The sequence below is a fragment of the Lonchura striata genome, chromosome 6 (assembly GCF_050655825.1).
Source record: "Lonchura striata isolate lonStrDom1 chromosome 6, ASM5065582v1, whole genome shotgun sequence".
In the NCBI taxonomy this organism is placed as follows: Eukaryota; Metazoa; Chordata; class Aves; order Passeriformes; family Estrildidae; genus Lonchura; species Lonchura striata.
Window position 1 is genome coordinate 2977341 of NC_140708.1, and position 27963 is coordinate 3005303.

The 27963-nt window shown below is 40.0% G+C and overlaps 4 protein-coding genes across 8 annotated transcripts in view; 2 read left to right on the forward strand and 2 right to left on the reverse strand.

Moving 5' to 3' along the window:
• ATOH7 (atonal bHLH transcription factor 7) overlaps positions 1-25810 on the forward strand; it is a 45967-nt gene extending 20157 nt beyond the window's left edge. The window contains exons 1-2 of the mRNA XM_085583872.1: positions 1-21687; positions 22042-25810. The exon at positions 1-21687 is cut by the window's left edge and continues 20157 nt beyond it. The gene's annotated coding sequence lies outside the window, so the exon portion shown is untranslated. The remainder of the gene's footprint in view (positions 21688-22041) is intronic.
• PBLD (phenazine biosynthesis like protein domain containing) overlaps positions 1-27963 on the forward strand; it is a 108387-nt gene that overhangs the window by 49429 nt on the left and 30995 nt on the right. The window contains exons 9-10 of one of the 3 annotated variants that reach the window (XR_014956389.1): positions 1-21687; positions 22042-25810. The exon at positions 1-21687 is cut by the window's left edge and continues 20704 nt beyond it. The exons of 1 other annotated variant lie outside the window; for it this stretch is intronic. Coding sequence is in view for 1 of the 2 variants with exons in the window: in XM_085583869.1 (XP_085439995.1) it covers positions 22042-22082 (41 nt within the window). In the remaining variant the exon portion in view is untranslated. Of the gene's footprint in view, positions 21688-22041; positions 25811-27963 lie in introns of those variants that run through there. One more of the 3 variants, XM_085583869.1, reaches the window with a different exon arrangement.
• The window catches only part of MYPN (myopalladin), a 70760-nt gene that overhangs the window by 13815 nt on the left and 28982 nt on the right, over positions 1-27963 (reverse strand). For all 3 annotated transcript variants that reach the window (XM_085583843.1, XM_021529040.2, XM_085583841.1), the window contains 11 exons: positions 24837-25012; positions 23367-23418; positions 21203-21350; positions 19373-19444; positions 19017-19158; positions 18425-18448; positions 15967-16083; positions 15177-15546; positions 12574-13110; positions 10115-10259; positions 1-152 (listed from right to left, as the gene is read on the reverse strand). The exon at positions 1-152 is cut by the window's left edge and continues 70 nt beyond it. In XM_085583843.1, the coding sequence (XP_085439969.1) occupies positions 1-152; positions 10115-10259; positions 12574-13110; positions 15177-15546; positions 15967-16083; positions 18425-18448; positions 19017-19158; positions 19373-19444; positions 21203-21350; positions 23367-23418; positions 24837-25012 (1935 nt within the window). The remainder of the gene's footprint in view (positions 153-10114; positions 10260-12573; positions 13111-15176; positions 15547-15966; positions 16084-18424; positions 18449-19016; positions 19159-19372; positions 19445-21202; positions 21351-23366; positions 23419-24836; positions 25013-27963) is intronic.
• On the reverse strand, positions 19710-21106 carry LOC146766995 (uncharacterized). The gene has a single exon (XM_085583865.1). The coding sequence runs from the start codon at positions 20957-20959 to the stop codon at positions 19985-19987; it is 975 nt and encodes a 324-aa protein (XP_085439991.1). The 5' UTR covers positions 20960-21106; the 3' UTR covers positions 19710-19984.

Consider the following 27963-nt stretch of genomic DNA (forward strand, 5'->3'; position numbering starts at 1 on the left):
TTGAGTCTCTTATCAAAGATGGGAGCTATGTATTTGCCTGTGGGGATTTCCTCGTGTTGCACTTCGTCGTCCGATTCATCCACCGGCGTCCGCTCCAGGCGGAATTCGATTTCGTTCATCAGCCTCTGCTCGAAGCTGGAAATGCGATATTCCTGCAGGGGAGAGAGGCGCAGCTCGGAGCAGAACACTCGTGGCAGCCATTGCCATTTTCAGACTAATTCCACAAGTGACAAGAAAAAAGCCGAAGTAAACCTAGGACATCCTGAAACTGTCTGAATTTGGTTTGTGGGCACAGATATTGCATCGTGAGTCTGCACAGTGTAATGACACTGAGTTTTTTCACAGGCAACAAAAGAAATCAAACGTGTAATTCCTCCAAGTCCCTGTCAAAAAAAATTATACTCTTGCACACTGTTGATCAAAAGAAATAATTTAAATATACCAAATTTTTGAGGATTTTGTGTTCAAATCACCTGCTAATTATAGAAAAGAATGCTGTATATTTCAGTTCATAATTAAATATGGAAAACTATACCCACTAAAAGAGAAATTTGGGAAGAAAGGGAAATATTTTCAGAGTAATTAACATCAGATTAAACTTGGACAGATTTCTAGCTGGTGTAATTGAGAATGCAAAATATATTACATTAAAATTCTTCAAAGATTAAACAGATTATGCAATAAAAACAGCATACTCCTACATAAATGAACATCTCCAGATAGTTTGATGTGATTATGAACTTTCTCCTGATCCCCTGAATTCAACTAGAAATGTCTCATCACTTAGCTGTTTTGCATGAGGAAATCTCCTGTCTAGACCAGGAGGCATTTGACCAAATTTCTCTTGCTGTGACTTGTGAAGCCTCAGAGCAAGAGCCAGCTTCAGTCTGTGCCTCCAAACCAATGTTTGTCCTGGGCATGGTGGAGCAGTGCAGCTGCACCTGGATGGACTTCTCAGGTAGCACACTGCCTGCTGCACTCACACACACACCTGCAAAGCTCCTTGCTCAAGTCATTACAAATTGTCTTTTTTGGGGAAATCATGTATTACCTGTAGAAGACAAATCAGTTTGCTCAGACCTGTATTTGTGCAGGTTTTAAGCCCAGAGTTTTCCTGCTTCTATTGAAAATGGAATTTTAGAAAACAACAAGTACTAAGTAAAGATGTAAAAAAGTGTTTTCTAAAATTTTTGTAAATAAAGGTGTTTTGGTAAATAAAGTCGTTTTCTAAAATTTTAGAAAAAAACAAGTACTAAATAATAAATCCTTAGATATATTCAATTTGCTGAGAAAACAAGCTCCAGAAAATGCATCTTGTCTGAAATCTTATAGGAAGTTAATTAAAGAACCAACAGTTATCCCAAAACACTGGCAATTACATCCCTAATCATTTAGCCATTCCATCTTACTGCTGATTATGGTCTTGACCAACAGTTTCCAGATAGCAGGGAGAAAAGATGGAGGCAGCAAAAAATTTTAGCTGACAAACTCTTCTGCTTTCTTCAGGAGACCAAGGAGACAGAAGTGGCCAAAAATTTAGACATTACAGCAGAGTTTTGAGGAGACAGGCGTTTGTAAGACTTGGGCATGAAAATGTGGCAGCCATAAAATAGAAAAAGTTGGAAATTGCTATGGTTAAATAAACAGTGGTAGATGTTGTGTGTTTTCATCTAAAATATCTGTGTTGGGGAGGTTGCTTGAAGATTAGCTATGGTAGGAAAAGGCAGCCAGTTTGGAGTAGGTAAGAAAGGAATTTGGTGAATGAAGCTGCTCCTCTTGCACTGGTCCCTTGTTCTCTGATGCTGCAGGGCTGCTCATTCCATGCAGCTTCAGAGCAGTGCAGGGAGCTGCAAGGTTCTGGGAGTGTTGGCAGGGAGCTGAGGATGCTGAGTCCCCCCTCCAGGATCCCTTCCTTGTGGCATTGGAGTCCCTGGGGTAGCAAGGATAGGTTGGGTTTGATCTGCACAGGGACTCTCAGCCAGAATCATTTGGTTCTCGATGCAGAGGTATCATTGCCCAGGGAGCTGGATGGGGCTAAGACCTCGAGCAACCACAAGTGTAATTGGAGCTCCTATAAAAGGAGCTGGAGGATTAAACTCGAGGCTGTTTGGCACACGGGGCTGTGATGTGTGTGTGGGACAACCACTGACCCCATGGAACATGTAAATACTAAACACACTGCTTCCTTACCTTGAACACTTTGTCCTGCTCTGAGAAGTTTCAGCTCCTCAGCTTTTCTGCTCTCATGCAGCAGGTCTCAGCAAATTGCTTTATAGATCAAATTCTCACCTCATTAAAGCCAGTGTAAAACTGGAGTTTCTCTGATTTCTCACCAACCAAACGGGTCATTTCCCCATGTAGGTGGCAAGAACTGATTCTAGTGTTCCAAGGGAAAGTTTAGCAGTGTTTTACCCTTGATACTGAGAAGAGGCCTGTGTCTTTTTAGGAAGGCAGAATCCTGTAAGAATCAGGGGGTATAGCTGCTGACAGAGAGGTGGGTAATGGGGCTAGAAGGTCATTGCCATTACACTTTCAAGGCATCATGTTAATGGGGAAGGTGTTGGCTGCAGAACAAAATGCTGCAAGACAGAGTTAAATTTTGAAATATTGCAAGCTGATGGCACAGTCTGGCATTGTTTATAGACAGCTGAGTTTAGTAATCAGTTTTTCATATGGATTTTTTTTTTCTAGAATCACTGTTGTCCAAAAGAAGTTATGGTATGTTATAAGAAATTAATAGTGTAGCGTTGCTGTAGCCATGATGGCCAACAGATGAAATCAAATAATGCCTATAGAGACAATCACATCTTTTTTTTCCCCTCTACTCAAAAAGTGTAGATCTGTCTTAAGTGATCTAACCAACTGACATAAATAAAACTCAGAGCAATAATTTTCAAGTTGTACCTAAGCAAATTAACCTTGCATCTGCTTTAGATCCTAAAAAGTTTTCTGTGAATGCAGTGTATAATTTTTTTCCTGGCTGATGTGCTGAGGATATTAAGTAGTCTTATAGACTACTTCAGTAAGAAATATGGGCACTTCCTCCTTTTCAAATGCCTGCTTGCAGAAGAAAATACCATAGAGGAAGGAATGCATTTCATGGGACCCTTTGAAGTTAATAATGGACAGCTTTTCTCCCATGTTTCTTTGCATTTGACCCTGGATATATAGAAAGAGGTATAAAAGTAGCACTTTGTAAAAACAAAAGCATTTTGCTGCACCATCAGCACTGGGTTGTCATTGCTGGCAGCTGCTTCCCTGCCCATGGAAGCCCTGAGCGTCCTTGTACAAATGCAGGTCTCTGGCAGGGAACTGTGCAGGCTGACTGCAGGAGTTTGACTGCTCATTTCAAGGAGTTATATTCAAAAATGCATTTTAAATTAGAAAACATTGAAGTCAATGTTCCCACAGCCCCTGTTTCCTGTGTGTTGCCCTCATACTTCAGTCTTTGCTTTTCTAAACCTGTTCTGTGTGCATATATATATGCTTGTATAAATTTACAGCCAAACAAGAGCAAGTTAACCTTGCTGTGAAAATTTGAACACCAACATTCAGAGGCTGAAGGTGTTACACCAAACTTCTCATAAAGAACAGAAATCTCTGAAATAAGTGAGAATACACTTTTGTATGCAGAGTATAATCTTGGTTGGTTTTGCTTGTTTGGTAGGTTTTCTTTAAGGATTAGCAAGAACAGAAAGGGCTGTTTAAAGAACAGTCCTTTCTAAAGAACTGTTTTTATCACAGAAGCCGTAAGCCTAGTTCTGAATGTGATTACAAAAGTGGTGTAGGTCAAAGTGTTGTTGTTGTGGTTCAGATAAGTATTTCAGAAAGTGTCACACAAATAACAAGCCCATGTAGGCATGGGGTACAATGTTAAAACTAGGCTGCAGTTCAGCATACTGAGGAGACTGAGGGAAAGAGTACAAAGGTTCAGGCCCTGGTTTGGAGTCAAAAGTGTAGCATTGCAGCTCCTTTTTTGGCAGCCTTCCTAGAACATGAAACTTCTACAGGCAGTAATTCACACACTTGTTCAATACAGTAGCCAGATATTTAAAATTATTGTATCCACCAACTAAAAATTCAAGCTCCTCTTCAGTGGTGTAAAGCTCTGTACAAAGCATAATGTATATAATGCATCTATAATTGTATATTATTATATAGGCTGAGTAGATTGCAGCTTTGGAAACTTGGCTATTTCTCCTGCATCTAATGCACATTGTTTAGTGTGCATGATGTGCAAAAGGGGAGCAGGCAGTGGTGCTTGTATTGATATAGTCACAGTATAGTTTGGAGGGTAAAAGACTTAAAACTGGTGAAAGCAAAGCCAGGAAATGTGCTGAATATGTGTCTGAAGGGGTTTTGTATTGTTCTGGTGGAACTCTGTGGCAGATAGAGAAGTGAAATGCAGCTTTCCTTCTGCTGGCCTTTGCTCTGCCTTGGCAATATTGTTGTAGGCTGCTGGTGGGTGGCTGTACTTTGTCCTGCACAACAAACAAAATCTTCTCTCTGTGCCAGTCATGCAGAAGGTACAGGTTCACAGCATTTTATCCTTGTGGTGGATCTGTTTGGCCCCATCACCATCATTTTTGACAACCTGAGAGTACAGCACCCTTCAGGGCAGGGCTGCATTTTACCTGTGGGAAATTGGGACCTAAAGAAGCTGAGGGACCTGTTAAGATAACACAAAATAATGTGACAGAGCAGAGCTGGATCATGGTCTCCTAGATCTTGTCAACTAATTTAACTCTAGGGCCTTTCTGCTACCTGTGAACATTTTTGGCAAAAAAAGAGGAATTGCATAGAGTGTAGTAAATCCCATTAGATTCTAAGCACCTTTGTATATGAATATGAGTTTTAAAATATTGCATCTGTTGTTGTTCAAATTTATCTTTTGCAGGATTCAGATCTTAGTGAATATACATACTAACAGTCAGTAGAAGCTTGTAGAGTCAAAATAATCTGACGTTAGGATAGTAACTCATGGAAATTGCCATAAACAGAAAGGCTAGGGGAGCTCTGCTTGAATGTTGATTATCATACACTATGTAAAAACAATTCTGTTGCCAACTTAATGCCAATGCTAGACAAATTTCCCAATTTAATCCCAGTTTTGTAACTTTTACTAGATTGCCTTTTTGGCAGAATTATTCTAAATCCATGTAACAGTTTGTCTAAGAAAGTGGCATATATTGCATCTCAGCATCTGTTTCCAAGCTGTAACACTCCTTAACTTCACAGTCTAATCTAGACTACTCTGACAGAAATCTCCTGATTAATTTGTGTTCTCTCTCCTCTCCTTGCTCCCCTCTCAGCAGTGGGAATCAAAAGCAGCAGATGCAATGCACAGGCTTTACTCCACTTGGCATGTCCTATGAAGATGTACCACAGGGGTGATACATTTCCTGCAGATGAGTTATATGGGCATGAATCTCATGCTTGCCCAAACATAAACACATGAAGAGCCTGACAAGTCATTGTCTAGCTAGACAATATTCAAAATACAGTTCAGAGTGATTAAGCACGAAAGAAACAGAGGAGAAAGCACATGGAGCTGCCATCTCCATTTCCACAGAATTGCAGCTGGAGTGAGTGTGTGCAAGCACGAGGAGCTCAGCTTCCCTCCCCGACATGGGGAGCTCCGCAAGGAAGGATCCCTGCCATGAAAACCTGTCTGACCTTTGGTGTTGATTAGCTCTAGGTCTTAAGAAGACAGGCACATGTGGTTGTTCCATGTCCATTGCCACAATTAGAGAGAGTTTAGATATGTTAATAGAAATTTGTCTTGGTCAGATTCTCAAATCTCTTTTCATTTCTAGTACAAAGAGACAAGCTTCCATAGGGAATTTGTGGTCAAATTCCCATCCTTAGTCTAAAATTGCTTACATTTGCTGACCTGTGAGAGATTATGTGAAGCTTGATTTTGAGGCAGATTTTTGGAGTGATTGAATGAAGTGTAATTTTTGTGCCCTGGGAACAGAGTTCTGGGTGGCTTGTGGGCCTTTCTGAGACTGAGGGAATGGGAACTGCGAGGAGCTGGCTCTGTGGGATCAGTGTTGAGGCATTACTGGTGTCAGGGCCTGTGTGATCAGCTGGGATCTGCATATGGCCTTGGCTTTTAGTGATCAAAAAGCTTTTGGACAAACTCTGCATCTCTTCTGCTCTGGAATTTCTTATCAAGTATTCTCTAGCACAGGTGAAGAATATTCAGGTGAGGTCTGTGCATAATTTCTAAACAGCTGCAGGTTTTTTCTTTGTCCTAAAAATAAGGCTGCTGTCAGTCTTATGTAAGACACAACCAATCAGCATTGCCACATGATAGTCTTCATAGTAAATTATACAGATATGTGAGCACAATTTGTGGTTCTTACAACTAAAATGTATAAACCAGGCCCTGGTATTTAACTATGCTTTCCTTTATTATTTCATGGGTAATTAATTTAGTTTTATTACTGTACAGCATTTTGAGGTTTAATTACATAATTTTTCTATTTTATATTATTAGTATAACAAAATGTAGAGGAGATAATATCATTAATTTCTGGGTTCTGCTTGTAAAGCCGAATTTCCTCTCTTAACAGAGGAAATATTTATAGATATATTTATATTGGTGAAGCCTGTGAATGATTTCAAATACCAGGGGAAAAATAATTAATTTCCATTACACATTTATATTTTTCCATTTGCCAAAATCTCCCAAAAGTCTCCTTCTTTCCTTTTCTCCCCATACATCTTTTTGTTTCTACATGACTCATTCTAACTGAAGATTACTGAGATGTTTTACTTGTAGGGCAGATGAAAGTCCCAGTGGACTAAAGTGGCAGATTTTGGGAAGTGGAGATAATGCTGACTGTGCTCTCCTTTCATCGAGTGCTGCAGTTATGTGACACTCACTGAGGTTATGAGACTTGGATGCTTGGTCTCACAGCATTTCAATCTCAGTCTCCAAGAGAAAACTCCCAGCTTTGTGCCAATAAAACATTCTGGGGATGGAGAGGAGTGGATGGGGATCTTCTTTGTGCTTCTTGTCCTCTTTCACTTTGCAGAAATACTGAAACATCCACTACAGCAAGGACAAGAGAGCAGGAGATTTTTGTTCTCGTTTCTGGGCAATAGAGTGATTATCTTTTTATTTCTCTGTCTCAGTCTGTCTCTGTTCCTTTTCTCCATCAGAGGACTCTAATCACTGAGCTGAAATGCTCTTTGAAATGTCCTGCTAATTGAGGACCTGTTCTTGATGCCTGAAGTCTTAAGTTTTATTCTTGGACCTGGAGGAGGTGTTTTTCTACCACCTAGCTTTCTAGTTTTTCTAGCTCAAGTCCCCTGTTACAGAAGCTGTTCTGAAAGGTGGAATTTCCATATTTTTCTCCTGCTGTTAAGGAATGTTGAATTATTTGAGCAACCTGGGACAGCACCAAGATGACACGTACCCCTTGGCAAGGAGCGAAGCCTGTCCTTATGGAAGTTCAGAGTTAGGAATTCAATTGTCTTCGAGCCAAGGAAGACACTGAGTCAGATCTCCTCTGTCCTGAGATTTGTCCTAACATCTTCCTGTGATTGCATGAAGCCATTAGTGCCCCTTTTGTTTAAAAGAACTGAGCAAATCTGACTGAAGATGTTTGGGTGTAACTGAATCACATTTTTTTCAGTGCTCCTAGTTGTGACGAAATTTCACCTGGCACTAGAACTTGCCACCATCTACAGAAATTAGGGTCATGGCCATTTTTTCTGGTAAAAATAACAGCTTGTTGTTGCATATACTTGATCAAAGGTGCAGTTATAATCTTGGCAAAGTCATATTTGTATTTCTGTCAGCATCTCCTGGTCATCATGACTGTAGAAGCCCAGAGACTAATCTGTTCTGTCTCATGCAGCATCAGCAAAATTCCCAGCTCTGTTCTGATCCTGGATTTCTTTATTGTTGGTGATGAATGATGTACTGGATGAAACAGAAGGAGTACATCTGGATTATCAGATAGCATGCTGAGCGCATAATGCTGACACTTAGGAAAATCTCATCTTGTGAGCTAAACATTTTTCATACGGAAGTCAATTTTAGATAATAAATAGAGCACCAGAATGCAAATCCCTCCTGTTCATTACTGCCCTTTATGTAGCAGTACAAGACAATACCAGGACGTTAAGGCACAGGCTTGTCATCTGCAGCAGTTGTTCTGGATGATCCCTGCATGCTCTGCAGGTATTGTAAATGAGAATGAGCTCTGCTACTGAAATGCGGGGTCCCAGTACAATGTTCTAAATAAAAATGCACCAGAGGACACATTTTCTGAGAAGGAATTTTTAAAATAGTATGTAGACAATACAAGGAAACCAACATTTGATATTCTTACTGGATGCTACACTCCATTATGCAGTGATCTCACACACAGAGAAGACTTGCATTTGTCTTTATGACAGTGTAAGCCCTGCCCTACCATTACAATAATTGTTTTAATACAGATATTCTATGTGTGAAATGAAAATGTCTCCTTTTTTAATTCTGCGTTAACTGTGAGAGGGAAAATCAGGACAAAATATATGGGTGTGAATGCAGCACTCCAGCATATTATTCTCATGATGTTGATTGTTCTGTATAATGTAAAGCAATAGGAATTTTGGAAAATACCCTTCATCCTGGCTTCTGTTGAAATAACCACTGCCTTCATTGAGGAGAAGACTCAGGCTGGCTTGAATTTGCTGGAGTAGGCTTTTCTCAGATGAGAAGAATAAAATCAGAAGGGATTAAAGTTGGAAATCAAGAGGAAAATGAGGAAACCTTTATTGATTTTAGTTCATTGACATTGGCATTCTAATTGCTGTAACAATTAGAGAAGTGCCACCTTTGAACTTTTCCAGTGTTTGAGGAATTCATGATTTAGGTTTGGTCTCATACAGAATAGCAAATAAGTGTATAAATATCTTTTGCTGTCAGCAGATAATTTTGACACTAGTAGTGACCATTGTTTCTAAAGAGGTCATCATGCAGTTAACTCCAAAGACTGACTGGTATTTCACAGGAGCTCTCTAAATAATTTGTCTTACTAGCATAGCGAGTACAAATTGTAACACTTGTGATTCATCTGCAAAACCTTCTGCTTGCCAATTGTTTTGCTCAAACTGCTTTGGCAGTGTGGTCTGCCAGAAAGAAAGGTCAGCAGCAAAATTAAAAACCCCCAGGGATTACACTGCAGTTGTCCACAGAGGGGACTTTGCTCGGTGGAGTTTTGCTTCTCTCTGCACGTTCTCTGTCAGAAGGGCTGATGGATGTTGGGAAAAGTTCTTTGGTTGACAACAGATGGGGACAAGCCCTGATTTGCTGTGTTAGGCCTGCTGGTGGGGCAGCTATGGAGGGCTCCAGGGCCAAGGGGAGAGAAGAATAATCACCTGCAGGCAGAGCAGCTAACAGTCCTTAGCATGTCCTGCTGTTTGTTCAGGGTGCTTGAACCTGATTTAGTAATTTCAACCTCTAAATACTATTTAATTTTTTATTTCTTCTTTCGTTTCATAGACAGTGTGGAGATCAAGTGCATTTATTGATTCCAGTTAAGAGTGAACTGATGTTTTATTCTTTGAACTTTGTAAAAGGTTTTTTATTTTGCTAAATTCTTTTAAGTTCTCAAAGAAGAACTTTCCCTGTCAATTCATATAAGTTTGGAAATTCAGAAATACAGGATAATGCTAAAAAACGGAAAGCCCATTTTTGTTCAACTGAACTGAAAGAAAACAAAAACTTATACTAAACTATTTTGTTTCATTACTCTTTGTTTTAGAACAGCGTGTATGAATGTGGGTGTGCAATGAACTGAGCAACTTGCAAAGCAAAAAAGTAAAAGCCAATGTCCAGAAGCTTTCATGAAAATAAAGAAGTTTTACATTCATACCAGCCTTTGAGATGATCAGAAATGAAAAATGCTTCTCAGTCACAAAGTGAATTTTCTACAGCTGCATCCCTCATACCTTCTGTTTAAAGTTCCAGTTTCCTATTCCAAACCAGTACTCACACGAAAGCTCCCTCTCTAAAGTAGTGTAGCAGCTCACCCACATGAACACCTTTTTTCTCACATCAGCAAATATGTCTTGTTCATGAGTGCCATTTACTAACACTTGATTTTCTTACCTGCTGACCACTCTGTTGATTAGCATCCTCTCTGAAATGCAGTTTTCTTTCCAGGTCCTTTACAAGTGCGACTTTGTTTTCCCGAATGGAATCTTCTGTTGCTAATGGCAGAGGCTTCAAGTTTTTCTTTAATCCTTGGGTTGGGCTATTAAAAGAAAAGTCTGATACTAGCATGCAACAACCAGCATATGCATATATGTATATATGTATATATTTTGTCACCTGTATGCTATGATACATTATGGTGGAACCTATTCTTTATTTACACAGGAGCCAAAGCACAATACAGGATATTATTTTTTTTTTTTTTTGGTACTATCTTAATGAGGCATCCCATTCTCATGCAGTAGTAGTTAAAAACACACATCTTAAACAAAGTTAGGGTTGTGATGCAGCAACAAACATCTAAGTTCTATTGATATTTACCCTGCAATAATGCTGTCACAGTAAATGCTAAAGAAATTCGTGTAGGTGTTACCTTAGGTGTACAATGTATACATTTGACTGCTATAAGACAATATTTTAAGAGTTAATACAATTTCTCATTGATCTTTATCTCACATCTTCATTGATCATTTACTCTTTCAATAAACTTCTACTTCTTTAATTTCTCTCACCCTTTTATGAGACCAAACATCAACAGTTTGTTCTTATTTTATAGATGTGGTGTGTTTAATTTTAGTGAGGTTTGAAAATAGTTACATTCTGAAATCAGACTTTCAGGAGACAGTGAGAGTGTAGTGCTGGAGCACAGTAACAGGACACTACTAGGAAGTGTGCAATATTCTGGTAGTTTAGTAGAACAGGTGTTGGGATCTTGATAACAGGCTCTAGGTAAAGGCATAACTGGTGATTGCTTGGCAAGGTGCCATCCCTGTATTGTTGTGCAGACACTGAGCTCTCACTCCTTTGGTAGCCAGAATTGCTGTTGTTGATAATGCCAAAAAGGGGAGCTGAAGCTTCAATAGGTATTTACAGATTATCACAGATACTGCTCAGGTTCTTTCCTAACTTTTTGTGCCCTGCTGAGACTCTCTCATGCAGAGGTCAAGATTTGAATCTCAGCAAAATGAGTGCTCGCTGTGTGGGAATTCAGCTCTGGGCTGGGACCCAGGAAAGCTGAAATGAAGAAAACATATTTAACTAGTCATCTGCCTGGCAGGCATATTGTGCTGACTTGTGTGGCCATGCCTGTGCAGCAGTGAAGAAAAGAAAAGCACACGGCAGAATTAAGTGTCATTCATGCAAAGAGAAGAGCCCCTGAGCACTTGTGCCCCAGCTCTGAAGGGGTGGAAGGGCACTGGTGACAGCTGCAGCTGATTTTTGCTTGCTCTTGCAGCAAACAGCCTTTGGTCTGCTTGGGCTGGCCGAAGTGGAAACCTTCACTGTGACCTTACAGCTTTATGCTGTGTGTCTGATCAGGATGCCAGGGCTGGGAAGAGCTCCAGGCACATGCCATGGGGTGATGGCAATTATGGGGCTATGCTGGGCTACTGGGAGGGCTGCAAGGAGCAGTGCAGTACAGGTTTGGAGGCAAGATTCTTGGCACACAGAGTGGTGAATGCTATAGACACAGGGACACATTTTTCTGTTGTAATAACAGATTGGCTGATCTAGTATCAGCAGGATAGTTAGGAGATTGACTTGCTGATAGCTCCCACTACCTTGAACTGTACCATTGATAAGAAGGGAGAATATTCCTTACTTTGTGCAGGATTTGGAGTTCTATGGGTAAATAGTTGTACCAATGTACAGGTGCTAGCCATGCTAACACAGTGTTCACATAGTCCACAAAAGGGAAATTTGCTTCAACTCCACCAGTAGAGAAGAAACTCTCAAGGCCACCACATTGCCAGTACATCATCATCCTTATTTGCTTGTATCATGGTAGCTGTTTTGTCATAAAAATCACGCTGGTTGTTAATTAAAGTATTTATGTGCAAACCATTAACTCTCCTGAGATTTTCTGGGGGACCTCAAATGTTGAAAGTATTGCAACAAAAAAAAAACCTTTACAGAAGTTATTTCTTAGATTTTACCAGGACTAGAAAAACCTTTGCAGTATAAGGTACCTTTAAAACTTTATTTGTTGCTTACAATAGGTATGAATGTTTTTATACCTGGTGTAAGCAAAGAATCTTGGAGTGACTTATCCTGCAAGCTCAGGAAACCTCTTTTCTCATGCTAGTACAGTCTTATGAATCTCTGAGCCCCCACATTCTTGTATACTTCTTTGTACGCTCACATTTCTCTATCTTCAATTCTGTCTTTTTATATCCCTTCTTTTCTTTACTGGATGTAAAGGTTAGATTAAATGCCCAGAATATACGAATAACTCACTTTCCTATTTTACAGAAGACCTGCATTTCAGGGACTCCCCCAGTGAACACCTGAACAGAAATACATCCTAGTTTCCTTTGCGTGTCCCTGCTTTTGCGCCTGTGGTTTCTGCTACTTACGTGGCTGGCGTGCTTCTGGGCAGTCCCATGGCATTGGTGGATGGCGCAGTAGGAAGTGAAGGAAGAACAGCACTGAGGAAAGCCACTGGGTTCTGGATCCGTGCGGTTGGGGAGAGAGGAGCAGGAGTCACAGTCTGGGGCTGAAACTGTTTCACACTGCATGTAGGTAGTGTTAGTGGAGGCACCACGGGTTCTTTAGGGCTTGGGAGGTACTGTTCACTTTTGCTTGTAAACCCTCCTGTGAAGTTCTCCATGTTGTTTGTTCTCGGAGGTGCCTGGGGGATGCTGCTGAATGTGGCTGAGGAGCTGGCAGAGGGGCTGGCTGCCACGGGCGTTTGTGGTGCCACGAGCTGCTTGGGGCGGCCGTAGCCGAAGGCTGAGCTTTGCTTGCACAGGGTTGAGGTGGACTGTTGGTAGAGGCAAGTAGCAGAATTCACCAAAGTGCTGCTGAATGACAGCTCTCTCAGAGATGCCTGGTGCACCTGCTGTTGCTCAAGCAAGACCTGGTTGTGGAGCTGTTTTAACTGGCTCTGATCACTGCACAGAAAATAAAGATGAACAGAATTGGTTTTGAGCCCTGAATGAACCAGTTGGCTGCATTTCCATATATGAATTCAGAAAGAAAAAATCAATGTCCTATGTTACAGTAAGAGACAGAAAACTGCTACATGGCATGTTCTCTAACATTATGAGAGGAGCATATTAGTTTTCTACTAAAATAACCTTTTCCTTCATGTCTTCTTCTTTGCCACAGGCATCAAAGCTTTTTGTCTGCAAATTATTTGACTGAAGATAATTCTTACATTTTAGTATGTGAAATATAAATATAAATCATACTCAAATATATTTAAGGGATATCATTGCCAAAGTCACTTTAGTACCTCTTTGCTTGTGCACCTAAGAGTGAGACTTGGTGTATCATAATTTAAATGAGTGTTTGTAAGCCAGGTTGCATTATTTACCTCCTGCTGAAGTGGTTACTGAAACCAGCACTTTGACTGATAAAGCTTTGTAATAATCCACCACAGGATATACTACCAATGTAGTTTAGGTGGTGTTGACATTCAATGACAGGCAGGAGAGGGTAATTCAGAGAGGACTTGCATTCCATGCAGTAGTTATTATTCTAGATGCTATCTACTAGATAGTTGTTCAGGGATTTTTTACTTTGCAATTAAGGAAAATAATTTGCCTTTTCAAGTGGTTTATTTTGTTATTATGTATATGGAAATACAGCACATGAAGAACAGGAGAGCTTTTTCCCGTCCAAAAATGGAAGAGACATAGAAGATATGGAAAATGATTGTGTAAAAAACTATGGAGTATTAAATAACTACTGATAAAAAGTGGAAAATGTAGATGTAGAGACCAAGCATAATTGCACCTGACAAAGCAAATACATACTCAACCTAATTTGGTTTTAGTTAAAAGACTTAGTTTATACAATATACTTAACAGAAATCACATTAAAGACAAGTAAAGGTAGCAATTTCAAGCTTTCATAAAGTAGAATGTTAGAGTTGGTAGTTGTGTGGGCCTCATTTTGTGCCCTTCATATATACATCTTCATAATAAAGCAATCCTTTGTAACTCAGCTTTTTTGGGAGAGGGATCTGAGAGAAATTCTGCTTTATGTAAGTATTGGGTACTTAAATACGGCTTCTGCCCCCGCTTAAACTCACTACAGCTCAGAAAGTATCTAGGACTATGAATGTATGTGGGCTTCACAAATTCAATTCCTGTGTGCTGAGTTCTTCCTCTGCTACAAGGAATATAAGTTCTGTCTTCTCCTTGAAATATTTGTGCTATGAAATCACATCCTGGCTTAAGAGAACCAGTGAATTACTTTATAGAGTCCTTCCTCAGCTCTTAGGTAAAGCTTCTGCCTATTTAAGAAATTAAATGAAGATGTTTGTGTGCTTGTTGTTAAACTATGTGTAGGAGGTTGAAAAAATGCTGAAAATACTTTTCTTAATAAACTGCAGTGTGAATTCCATAAATTGTCCTCTAAGACAACTACATTACTTCTTCAAATTTCCCCTTGAGCTCCCAGTGCACCAGTCATGCAGGTGCATTTTAGTACAAGTGGTTTCACATTATCAAGCATTTCCAAGTATTTTATCTGTTTTAGGGGGAGATGACGTTTGTGGGACATACAAGGCATGAAGCATGGCCTTTTGGATGACAGTTGCTTGCTGGTTGCCAGTCTGTACTATGTGTAAGCCTGAATATGTCTGCTTTGGGCAATATTTCATACTGAGAATTGAGCAAGATATGTTTGAAGAACCTGCTTTTATTTTGCCTGCATAAGATCAGTGTACTTCACCTTTTGATTGCAGCAGAAAACATAGTGGAATTAATAACATTTCAAAGGGAAAACATTTTCCTTTTTAAACTGGAGATCACTTTTTCTGAGAGGGATATACAGAAAAAATAATCTAGCGCTGGAGAATTTGTTTTCTAAGGTTATGGTTAGTTAGGCCGATGCCATGTAACCTTTATATTCTGCACTTCAATTTTTGCTATAGCGCAATGGTGTTGTGATCAATAAATACTAAATAATATCAGCAATGCTCCTGAGAATTACATTTCTGTTTACTTACAGCTTTGGTTTAGCCAGTACTGGGGGAGGTTCCTTGGATGGTGATGTTGGCTCTGGTATTTTCATTGGCTGTCCATTTATCTTCTCTGGGAAATGGTTGGGTCTGGTGTGGTTTGTGGTGCCAAGTCCATCCTCTGAGGATGATTCACTTCCTTTTTCATCTTCAGGCAGCTTGAAGTGGACACGGAGCCCTGCCTTGGAACTGGACCTGGGTTCGTTGTGGTTCACAAGAACACCTTCGAGTTTGGGTTTGGGTGCTTGGTGGGCTCCGTGGCTGGAAGGAGTTTGTGGGGGAGCTTGGTGCTCAGTGGCTACAAAGTCGATGGAGCTCGTCGTGTGAAGGGCAGCAGCATTACTGCTGTCTTCAGGTGCTGGAAAAGGAAAAGTCAAACCTTTGGGATATGTAAATGCCAGAAATCACTGTGAAATGAAATCACAAAAGTTACAGTTCAAAACACTCACTCTGATGTCCTTCCAGCTGTTGCACTGACTTGTTTGACCTTGTTTGTTTAAGAACAAATTCCCTTGAAAAAGGAATATTGTAAAGGTAGAGGGAAAAGGGACACTGTTCCAGTTTGGAAAATCAATCCGTGGTCTTCAGCCATGTCCCCAGTGAATTATTCCACTACATCTTTGAAATACAAACATTGGTTTTGTTCCAGAGAATTCTCACACTTTTTTGATATGAAGAACATTGCCAGAACTTGAGCTGCGTTGGAGTCAACAGTACACAGCATAAATCACAGCCTGCTCCGCTGTATTTACGAGGAGCAAAAGACTCTAACTCTTACCTTTGACAGCCAGACGAGCTGTACTGGACACTGTGCCATATTTATTGCTTGCAGTACAGGTGAAACTGCCGGAATCTTCTGAAAATACTTCAGCAATAACGAGAGTACAAATCTCCTCTGCAAAGCATCAGAGCAGGGTTAGTCGTTGAAGTGAACACGCAGTGAACAAACACACAGAACCCTGACAACCTTTGGGGAGATTTCCTTAAGGACTTCCACCTTGCTCAGTTTGTTTCTAGTTCTACCAGTATTATCAATTTTGGCAGCCTTTGTGTGCAGCAGCTGTTATCAGCATTGTCTGCAGCAACTGGTACCCTCTGTGCTCCAGCATGCCCAATGAAAGCAAAGAACAGGTGTCAGCAGTGTGTGGAAAACATTAGAAAATGTTTTCCTAACACATGAAGTACAGACTTAAAAGAACTTAAAATTTAATTTGGAAAAGTATATAGTGTACTCCACACTCTCAGCTCACTAAAATAATAGGGATTTTTTATCTCTGAAGATTGAAAGATTAATTATAATTGACTAGTAGCAATTGAAGTCACTCTGTAATGGGGATAAATATAAACCACATACATATATGTTGTGGTTTCAAAAATACCGGTGTTGTTTTCAAAAATACCAGTGCAGTGCAGATTTGCAGATAGAAGGGATTGTGCTAACTGTGCTTACAGAAAGTTGTCTTTTGACTTCTTTGTGAAGATGACTAATGGGCATCAAAAGTATCCTAGCAAAATTGTACTAGAAAAAAATATATTCCATCTAGAAAAGTCAGTGTGGGTTTATCACATTCCTGGCTGACCAGTATCTGACACGTCAGGGCAGCAGTGCCAGCTAATAAATACCTACCAGGATGGGATTTGAAGTCTTTTGGTTTGGCTGCATAGCTGGGAGGAGGAGGAACAGTAATATCTAAAGTGAATTTAAATGTGGGCTGATAACATTTCTTCACCTACTCAGTGATTATTTTTCTACAATTTTGCAATAGACTTTCCTAAAACCTCGCAGGATAAATATTCTATGAGTACTTTTGCACACTTAAACTTGATTGTTATCACCAAGGAAAACCCAATAGCAACAAAGAGATTGTTTCCTATAAACTATAGGAGAATAAAGTTTATTATAGTAGTATGATAACAGAATTAGTTTAAGGCATTATAATATCTAGATCATCGTGCTGGGATCTGCCAACCACTGCATGCATGGAAATCCACATTCCTTCTGAATGAGCAGCAGGTGATGAGGCTGTGACAACTGCACCCAACTGATTATCCCCTAAAAACTGCTTCACATTACTCAGCAGTGATGCCACTGGACAGTAACAGCACAGTGTTGGTGGCTTCTGGCTCCATTTTTATATTCCTAAATCTCAGACAGAGGCAGTTTCTTTCAAGACTCTTTTTGGAGTAAAAATATTTCAAATAGGGCAAGGAGAATACAAAAGTTAATATTCCACAAGAATTATTACTCTTTTGTTAACTTTCCATCTTGAGAGGAGTGGCTTCATATTTTTAATGGCAAAAAGCATAATGAGGAGAGTGAATCTCTCATGGAGAAATAACCAGAGCTATAGGGCTCCTCTGCTCCAACCATGCGAAGTAGCCCACATCCTGCCCTGATCCTTGGTATCAGCAGATCCAGCCCCATTTATAGGATTTGCTGATATCAGGGGTGGAACACCTGATGTGATACTCTCACATTACGCTGGTCGGGAGCACAGGGAATGGCTGACATGGCTGAACATCTGATGCAATGTTCCCTAATGGTAAACGAGATAAAAATAGCTCAGGGCTACCTCATCTCATATACTTCAGTGACGTTCTCCCCCTCACACAGCCCCCTGAATTATCAGGCTAGCCCAGAGATCCAAGGCTGTGAGGGGAGGATTATCAGGAGATGGCAAAGATTTCCAAAAGAGGCTCTTACCCCAGATATGTTGGTTCAGCTCTCTTTATTCTGTGGTGTCCATGGGGAGAGTGGGGCAAAAGAGGATGAACAGGAAATGTCAGGGGTTTATCCAGACTTTGGACAGGGTGGGCTTCCCTGGCTCTCCACCAAGCCCATTGGGGCAGGAAGGAGGGTCCAGGGTTATCTGATCAGAGTCACAGAGTCCCAGGGAAGGGAGCACAGAGTGCCCATGAGCTCACTGTAACACTTCAGCACCTCAGATATACAGGGGACCCTCATACATTAATTTTATTAATCTTTAGCTCATTTAAATCCTGCGTTAAAACTGGGTCTAAGCAAAGTGGAAATATTTTCTGCAAAAGAGACTGAATTAACTCAAGTTCCATGTTTGTGGAACAGTCTATAGTGAAACATGTGCCACTTGTAGCTTTAGAACATGAGGAAAAGAATAAATGTTAATTAAATAATGAAGTTTTAACATTTAATATTTTGTGAGGTTAAACCACTATATCTATGTAATGAAAAATTATGAACCTTTGATGATCCTCACCTGGTTCAGCCATAGATCGTGGTTCTAAAGGGAAGAAGAGCAGAATTATTAGATTTAATATAATTATTTTTGCCAATATTTATTTTTCCTTAAGCACTAAATATAAAGTTTGACCTTCTAAATATGATGGAATACTCTTTTGATCCAATTATCTGTTTAAGGGGAGGTAAAGACAGCCAGGCCTTTTACTCAATGGTATGTCAAGGCCACTGAACAATGTGAACACTCATGAGCACTGTTGAAACTTGGGAATAGGAAATAAATTCTCCAAGTAGCTGGGTGGGGGGTTTTTCAGTATTGGCACAATTTTATTTTGTCTTGAAGACAATTTCTGAAACTCTGACCCACATGAAATCAAGATATGAGGAACCGTTGTTTCACTTAGGTTTACTTTAGTGTGGTATTTAAGGAATTTCTGTTGAATTTTCACAATTTCAGCATTTCAATGACTTAGAGAAAATTGCAGATGTTCTGACTACGTTTGAAAATTAAAATTACAGTTGTAATAAGAAATTCACAGTGTTGCTATGTTAGCAATTTTGTTGCTTGCCTGTATTTTATTAGACACAATATTTTCACACAAGAAACATACTTTTCTGTAATATCCTAAAATCTGGAGAGTCTTCTATCAGTGTTCCTTCTCTATACCATTCAACCTTTGGGGAAGGAGCTCCTTTCACCCGACATTCAAAAACAACAAGCTGCCCCTCAGAAGCTGAAATATCCTGTAACATCTATTAGAGAAAATGAATAGACAGTCAGTAAATGTCTTAATGGTCTGGATGTAATACTGATTTCAGTAAGATTTAATAAAGCCACTTAAACCCTTGAATGGCTTAGGAAAAACTTTTTTTTTTTTTTTTTTTTTTTTTTGAGAGCTCATTTTTAGTTATCTCTCATTACCGTTATCTGACCTCTACTTTTCAAATATGTCATAGAAGAAATTACCTTTGTAAATACAGGAGCAGCAATTATAGGTCTTCCATCCAGTCCTTGCAAATAGTTAGTGGGGCTTTGAGCCTGTAGAATGCAAAACATCACAAGATGATGTTTAGGTGTGCAGACCTTATTTTTCATATACAACAGAAAAGTGCTTTTGGAATGACATAAAAAAGATGTTGGTGGATGAAGTCCAAAGCAAAATACCTAATGCAATGAACAGAAATTCTATTGTGGACAACTGCTGATGATCTTCCTGGATGGGATAACAGCAAAAATGCTGTTAATACTTTATTGCCTTACTCAGTTAATCAGGGCAAGAAAAGCTTTAGTACAGTGTATCGTAACATCTTTTCTTCATATTTCAAACGTAAAGTGAGAAACTCGTGAACCTTTCAGTTTAAAGTAAGTATGGCTCCTCTTTCCTATCAGGAAAAATTCACAGCTGTGAATATGCTGTCAGTTTGCAACAAAAATTACTCCAAATGCATGGTAATGTTAGAACATAGTACTGTTACTTTCCTCTGATGTGGAAAGTAAAATGTTATGTGGCAAGCAAGTGTATCTACATAGCAGTGAAACGATTCAGCTTAAAATAGGTTTCATTGAAAGGAAAAGATTTCAAATGAGCTCTGTAACAAGGGAGAGGAAAACACGCTGGGCTGGAAAGGGGATGAGCCAGTCTGAGATGGGGAAAAGGTGATTCACAGAGCCAGCTGCCCTTCCAGCCTCTGAGCTCCGGGAACGCACCCGGAGCCCGTTTGGGGTAAGGGAACACTGATCTCGTGCAGGATAAGGGAACACTGATCCCGTTTGGGATAAGGGAACACACACTGATCCCGTTTGGGATAAGGGAACACTGATCCCGTTTGGGATAAGGGAACACTGATCTCGTGCAGGATAAGGGAACACACACTGATCCTGTTTGGGGTAAGGGAACACACTGATCCCGTTTGGGATAAGGGAACACACACTGATCCCGTTTGGGATAAGGGAACACTGATCCCATTTGGGATAAGGGAACACTGATCCCATTTGGGATAAGGGAATGCACACTGATCCCGTTTGGGATAAGGGAACACTGATCCCATTTGGGATAAGGGAACACACACTGATCCCGTTTGGGATAAGGGAACACTGATCTCGTGCAGGATAAGGGAACACACACTGATCCCATTTGGGATAAGGGAACACACACTGATCCCGTTTGGGATAAGGGAACACTGATCCCGTTTGGGATAAGGGAATGCACACTGATCCTGTTTGGGATAAGGGAATGCACACTGATCCCGTTTGGGATAAGGGAACACACACTGATCTCGTGCAGGATAAGGGAACACACACTGATCCCATTTGGGATAAGGGAACACTGATCCTGTTTGGGATAAAGGAACACACACTGATCCCGTTTGGGATAAGGGAACACACACTGATCCCATTTGGGATAAGGGAACACTGATCCCGTTTGGGATAAGGGAACACACACTGATCCCGTTTGGGATAAGGGAACGCACACTGATCCCGTTTGGGATAAGGGAACACTGATCCCGTTTGGGATAAGGGAACGCCCCAGAGCCCGCACGGCCCCGTGCACATTCCCGGTGCCGGCCGAGCCTCCTGCTCCTCCGGCAGCGGGCAGAGGAAGGTGCCCGCCTTGGCCGGGCTCCTGGCAGGCAGGGCCTCTCCTCCGTGGGCTGCATGGCTGCCAGGCTCAAAGCTGCAGTTCAACAGCAAAGCAAATGCTAGAAAATTCGGGGTTTTCCGTCACAAATTGTAGAAGAAACACTTTATTAAGAGCTTGCTCTTAGTCCTTGAAATTCGCCATGGTGTCCTCCCTACCTGGGTGGCTGGTGTTGACACAGTCTGGACAAGTACAGACACAGGCTGAACCTCAGCTGATGGTGCCTTGGAGGTTTCTTGGTGCTTGGTTGCAGTTCTGACAGCAGGAGATGCTGAATTCACAGAGGTGTTGGCTGGCTTTGGTTTTCTGTGAAAAATGAACCAAGAACAAGTTCTCTAACTCAAAGCTAGAGCTGTGTGTGTGTCCCTAAGTCACATCTGTCTCAGTCACAGCCTCACTGTTGGGACTGAATTCCCTTGGATCTAAGCTGATCTGTTCTCCTAGGTAAAGCTGCATTTGGTATGTCAGCCTGCATACCTGGCCACTCCAAGATCTCATACTTGCTTCAGCCACACCAAATGCAATGAATGGCCTGGCTTAACCCAGCTGTGGCTGCTACCAGCTCAGAGCAGCATGAGAAAGCAAAGCTGCTTTCCCAGAGGACACTGCTGGTTTCTATTTTGTGAAGAGTTGGGCCTCTAAGGTAATGCAAATACCATGCGTTGCTTGGATACAGATTCAGTAATTAATTGCTGAAAAATAAAAAAGAGACATGCTTTCTGACCAACGTATCATCAATTTTGCTAGTGTGTGGATTGGCACCTCTTCACTTTGTGGTTGTTTATATATGGCAATGCAAGAGTTGACCCTTTTTCATTTTATTGCTAGGTGAAATAAAGCAGACAGTCGGCAGGTAGTCTTTTAATTCAGTTTGAGGTCCCCCCAGGAAATCTAGCCTTCAAAACAGAGGATGCTTTACTCAGACTGAACGTACAACTGTTGTGATCACTGATTTTGAATTTTTTTTAGCACCTGTTCTCATATTAACTCCCTTTAGTTACAGGTATTCAGATTGGTTTGATGGCAGCTGGAAGCTAAGCAGAAATGAAGACATTCTTACTACACGCAAACCTGATCTTTCATAAATGTGATCATTTGAGAACATCCTACTATGATGTAAGAGCAGCATTCTGGGAAAAAAAATTACCTCACAATTTGATCAGGCAAGTGATTTAGAGATATCATCAAGTGATCAGAGTCATGGTCAACCCTACATTGACACCTAATGAGATGAATGTGAAAAAAAAAAAAGCCTGTGACATTTGGACAAGCCTGAGCTAGAATGGAAAACTTCACAATTCATCCCAAACCGATTAGCAGTATATCCTAAGTCTGAGACTTTCTTAACCTTAAGTTTTATAAAGCCCCTAACATTTATCAAAGTGCATAAACCAATTCCATCTGGAGTACTTTATGACCTTGAAGTGTAAATTGCATACAACAGGATTTGCTGTCAGCCTGAGGTCTTCAGTCAAATACACTGCAAATGTCTTCTCTTTGCATTTGAAAAACTGGCATTTGTAATGAGTGTAATTCTCCTTAGTGATGGAAAAAACCAACAGGGTGCATAAATCTATCTGATTAGGGCCTCTTTTATCAAGCATTGCTTGCTTTTGATGTTGAATCTGTGCACACAAAGGAGTTCAAAATAAAAGACTGATTATTTTAGTTTTCAACCAGTCTGACTCCCTTTCTAGTTAATAGAAGGACTTTGATTCTGAAAGATTTTTAACAGCATTGGATCAGGTTCTAAATCATCAAGGGATGGATTTCATTTAGGAAAAATAAATATTTCCCATATTTTAGATTACATCTGATGTGTTTTCTCTTTAAGTAGTATTTTATACTATCACTTTAGTTCACTCTAGTGCATATCTATTAATTTCTTTACCTTAAATCTGAATAATTAATCTCTACCTATATTCTGCCAAAAACCTTGTGTATTTTCATGTGAGAAACTGTACTGCATTCTTTGTCAAGTCAGACACTTAAATCAGCATTTAAGCTGGATCTAGTCAAATGGCTTTTGTTTTAGTAAATTAATTTTAGAATTTTTTCAATCTTTATGGTAACATATTTCCTTTTATATTAATATTTAATATTAAAATTTCAATTCTTAATCCAAAGTTGAGGACACAAAAGCAAACAAATGTTTGTTCCATACTATTTGTAAAGCAAACAAGCACACAAACAAAACCCAACCCACCAATTCAAACTAATCCTAAACAGAATGATGTCTGGAAAGCTGCAAACTGAAATGTCTGCACTTGTGGGTTTTTTAACTATAAGAAATATGGAAGGTGCAATTGATTTTAAACTTACTGATCCATTTCGTCTTTGATGATTTCACCTTCAGAGTCAGAAGAAGAGATGCCTGTTGAAAAAAAAAAATCATTTAGTAGAGAAGTTTTGAGTTTTTCTCTGCATGATACAAACCTTTATTCAGATTTTCTGTAGACCACTTTATGGGTATGTGTTACAAAGCTGTGTCCAGACCAAAGATCCCATGGCAGGAGAAGTGAACCACGTTCCATACTGTGCAAGGTGCAGAACTGCTGTTGGGATAAGGCAGATTTGGGAGGAGTAAGGAGAGCAACATCCAAGAGTGAATGAGTTCCTGGGTGTTCCTTGGGTTCTTTTTCAAATGCCACTATGATTTACTTTGTATTTGTTGTGGATCAATTATGAGCTTTCTTCTCTCAGACACCTGATACTATCAGATACAAAGGAAAAAAAAGAAACCTGGAATTGTAGCTTTTATTCTCCAGCTAGTGCCTTGTACCACGATGTGAAGAAGGTACTTGCTATTTTTGCTAACTGCTGTCACTTACTGAGACATTTTACACTTCTGATTCTGCCTTCGCTGTCTTGGAATTTGCTTTTTCTCTGCAGTTCCTGCCAGTGAGCATCTCCATCAGCCATGGCTCCCATCCAGCACCCACTGAGCTGGGTAAAAGCAGACCTCGGGCCCTGCCTCGAGAGCTTGTAAATGCCTGCCAAGCACAGACATCTCCCATTGATGTCAGGGGCAGTGCTGAAAAAGGATTTGTCCTTTCACTGTCAAATTAGGGTCGTGGAAGAAGAATGACAGCAGAACTAAATTCATGTTTTGGGCAGTGCTTTAATGTATGAATGGCCCCACTGTGCTCAGTGATGGTGCTCACAGTATGCTTCTCTGAGAGAAAAAGAAAAAAAATCCTATGTGTTTAAGTTTATAGTCATGCTAGCACAATAATGGATTCAATCTCAAATCTCACCCAAGAAAATGTAAAAAAGAAATATAATAATTAGACCACTCTTAGGCCTACTAGGTGCACTAAAAAGCGTAAGGAGAAAGAAAATATACCTAAATCTACAAATATATATTCTGTTTGATTTACAGCATCTACTGGGCATGTAGAATATAAAATTGATGGCATATTTCTTTTGATTACAATGTCCCAAGAAAGAGTTAAGAGGAAGCTGTCCTACATTCAATTTGTAATAATGACTGGAATTCCACAGATGAAAAAATACAAGGTAGTTTCAGAATCAGAATATTTTTAGAGTTTGATCTTGCAGTGAGATATAAAATCTCTGGAAAGTAACACAAAAAAATGTAAGGGTTGGTCCCTTGTCTGAAGAGTGTTTTACAGGAAAATAATAATGATATTAGTAATGATGGAAATTGTTGACTCCTGCTATGGTTTTTCTTATGAAAAAACTATCACAGTTAGCAAACAAGATACATAATTATATCTTAATCCTATGACCAGTTTCAACCATCAGTTTCTGCAACACTTGTACCATTACCTTCTATGTAAATCTCTGCAGAAGTGGAGTCTGTTCCATAGATGTTGGAAGCAAAGCACGAGTAACGCCCTGTGTCCTCCTCAAAAGCTTCAACAATGACCAGAGAGTGTCGGTCACCTGTCTGGATAATTTGAATGTCAGGTGAGTTTTCAAGCTCCTTCCCTTCACAGTACCACCTGCAAAGCAAAAAGAAATTGTTTTTCAGTGCAAACAAGTTGATGACTAGGATGATAATGTTTGAAGTTTTTCTGATGATAAAATTGGTAGGTTTAGCCTGAAGGTTCTGACAAAGTACTGCAGGTAAGTGCTGAATCAACAGTCACAGGAATAAAATATAGATGATTTTCATAATAGTCAACAAAGAGTAAAAGAGCTCTGAAATGGAACACTGTCAATCCAGCTCTGAATTTCTCTTGAGGTACAATCAGGCCTGTGTAGTGGCTTAATGTGCAGCAAAAACCACACAACTCTAAGTTAACAAATATCCCTCAAACTCGTGTTTCTTAAGTTTCTGTTAATTCAGAATGTGACTGCAATTTGTCTTTGTTTTGTCATATATTTAACATAATCTGCTTTTTATAAAAGATGGCAGACGTGTATCACAAGGTAAGAGAGTTGATCTCTTGCAATAGGTACTGCCACACAGAAACAGCCAGTGAGACAGCTGCACCTGGAATGCTGTTCTGCACGATGTTGCTGTGTTCCTCTTCAGACACTGCTACATATCCAAGAATTTGTTGGGCCCTCTAGAGCTTTCACACTCTCAGCTCAGGCATTCCTAAGTCCCTCAGTGTTCAGAAGGGTTGTTTCAGTGGAAAATGCAGGAATTCACACAAAAACACCTCCACAGAGAGCTCTATAGGACGTGTCACTGGCAGTAACCACCAGCTCACTCTGAGCTGGGAGGAGGGGAGGGCAGGGCTGATGGATGCTGGTTACAAGGCAGAACAGAAGCACACAAAGCAGGTGGGTCTGCAGAAACAGATTCAAATTAAATCTAGGCTTTATAAAGAAAATGTAGTGTTATGTATCAAGATCCAGAGTTAAATGTTTGAGATAATATTCTGAAATACCTGTAATTATAGATAACTAGCTAAATTTGAAAAGCCAAACTTAACTGCATTCATCTTGACTGTAACTTCTCTCATGAAGATTTTAGATGGATAGATAGACATAAAATGCCACTAAAGTATTTGTATTTTCTTGCTGTGACTTTCTTAATTCCATGTGATTAACTACTGTCTTCTGCATGTGAAGGTGGGAGCTGTCATACTAACAATATTTTTTATTCAATTGACTTTTAAAAAATTAGCAATCATTCAATCTGTCTGTTATGGTAACTTGGTAAAAGAACCTGTTAACATTTGGCTGGTACTACAGAAAATAAGATTGTTGTGGAAAGGATAGGTTTTTAAGTAAGAAGTTGTAATAATTAATATCTTCTGTCTTACACTATAAGGTGCTTCAATGCATTTCCATCTCAGATATTTTAGAAAAACATGAATAAATAAATTTTTTTGATCACCCAGTTGGCAGAACTTTTTAGCAAGTTTGTGCTACAAATTAAGCATGGAGAAAACCCCAAATTAATATATTGAAAAAAAAAAATCTCTAAGCAATCCATATGAGCAGAAACCCAGACTATAACAGAAGTATAATACAGAATTGAGAAAGGAGCCTCAAGGAGTCTCTGAGGTATGGAAGAATACAGATCTAGCACTTAAATGCTGATTCTGTAGCTGAGCAGAAGAGCAGGCCCTGTTTGTGCCCATGAGTCCAAGCCATCCAGAGCAGCAGACAGGGAATTCCCTGCATTTCATTCTCACCAGAGGTGCCCTGAGCTACCTTCTGTCTGTGGACACTGCCTAGGACTGCACTTCACTCCCAGGAGCTTTCAGCAGCCACTCATGCTGTTTCCCAAACCTCAGTGGAGCTTGCTGGAGATGCAGACAGTGCTTTGGCCACCAACCAAACCCATGGAGCATGCAGCACCTTTGGAAGTTGGAGAGGCGGCTGTGCTCTCACAAGAGGGAGCAGGAACAGCAGCACAACTCCAGGGATGCCAGGGGAGCTGGCACATGTGGAAGGATGAGGAAGGAGCCCCTGGGTGTTGTGGCTCAGGTTACAGATCCACCTAACCCAGCACACTCTCCTGCCAGTGGCCCAAAGCAGACACTGAGGGGAGGGTGTAAGAACAGAGTGAACATACACATGTGTGTATATTCACTTATTGCTCTGGAGTGTGTAACCAGAAGTTAGAGACTTCTTTCCCAAGGCGTGAAGCAGCACTTAAAAATAAATCTAAAAATGTGAAATCACTGATCTTAAAATCATAATTTATAAAATACCTCTCTCTTTAAGGATTTCATGATCACAGTACCATTATAATTATTTTCCAATAGCTTTATAGTTTCTTGCTAACATTTATTTTGAAAATACTAATCTTTATTTATGTTATCTTTATTTTGAAACTATTGGTTTGCATTTCCATTCAAAATATATTTCCTTTAAAAATAACTATCTTTCTACCATCTTCTGGTTGACTTTTAGTGGTCTTATTCTGTCACAGATTTGTCAGATACTCTAAAACAAAACTCTTCAAAGAGAAGAAACTACTACATCTATTTTAAACTTTGCCCATAATGGCTTGCCCAAATCTGTAATTTTTACCACTAATAGTTGGATACAAAGGGTTTTTTTTGGTCTGGTTCCCCAGAAGTGAGTATCACATTTTCTTTTCTGTTCAGTGCTGTCCTCACATACGTGTAGGTACAGACACCACAGCTCGTAGTTGGCATCCAGAACACAAACCTCCAGTGCCTGGGATAGATGAACAACCCTACCAGGAGCCAGTAGAGGAAATGCTTAGCAGTCCCGAGGGAGAAGTATGGTAATGTGCATTGCAGGGTCGATTGAAAATATCCTTTGACAATTATTAGTGCCTTTTCAAGTTCCAGACTTGGGAATTATATAGGATTCCTGTGATGCTGAAGGGAGAATTTTAAAAATTTCTGTTTACATTATGGTTTATTCTACTGTTGTTCTCAAGAACTGCAGTTAGTCATCACTGAAAATGTTCACATCAGGAGAGAAGGTTCATGCAGTTGTGTGACTACAGGCACAAATT

Coding starts and splice junctions, on each gene's coding strand:
- LOC146766995 (XM_085583865.1), bottom strand. CDS start 20,959: ATGTGCACGGGGCCGTGCGGGCTCTGGGGCGTTCCCTTATCCCAAACG.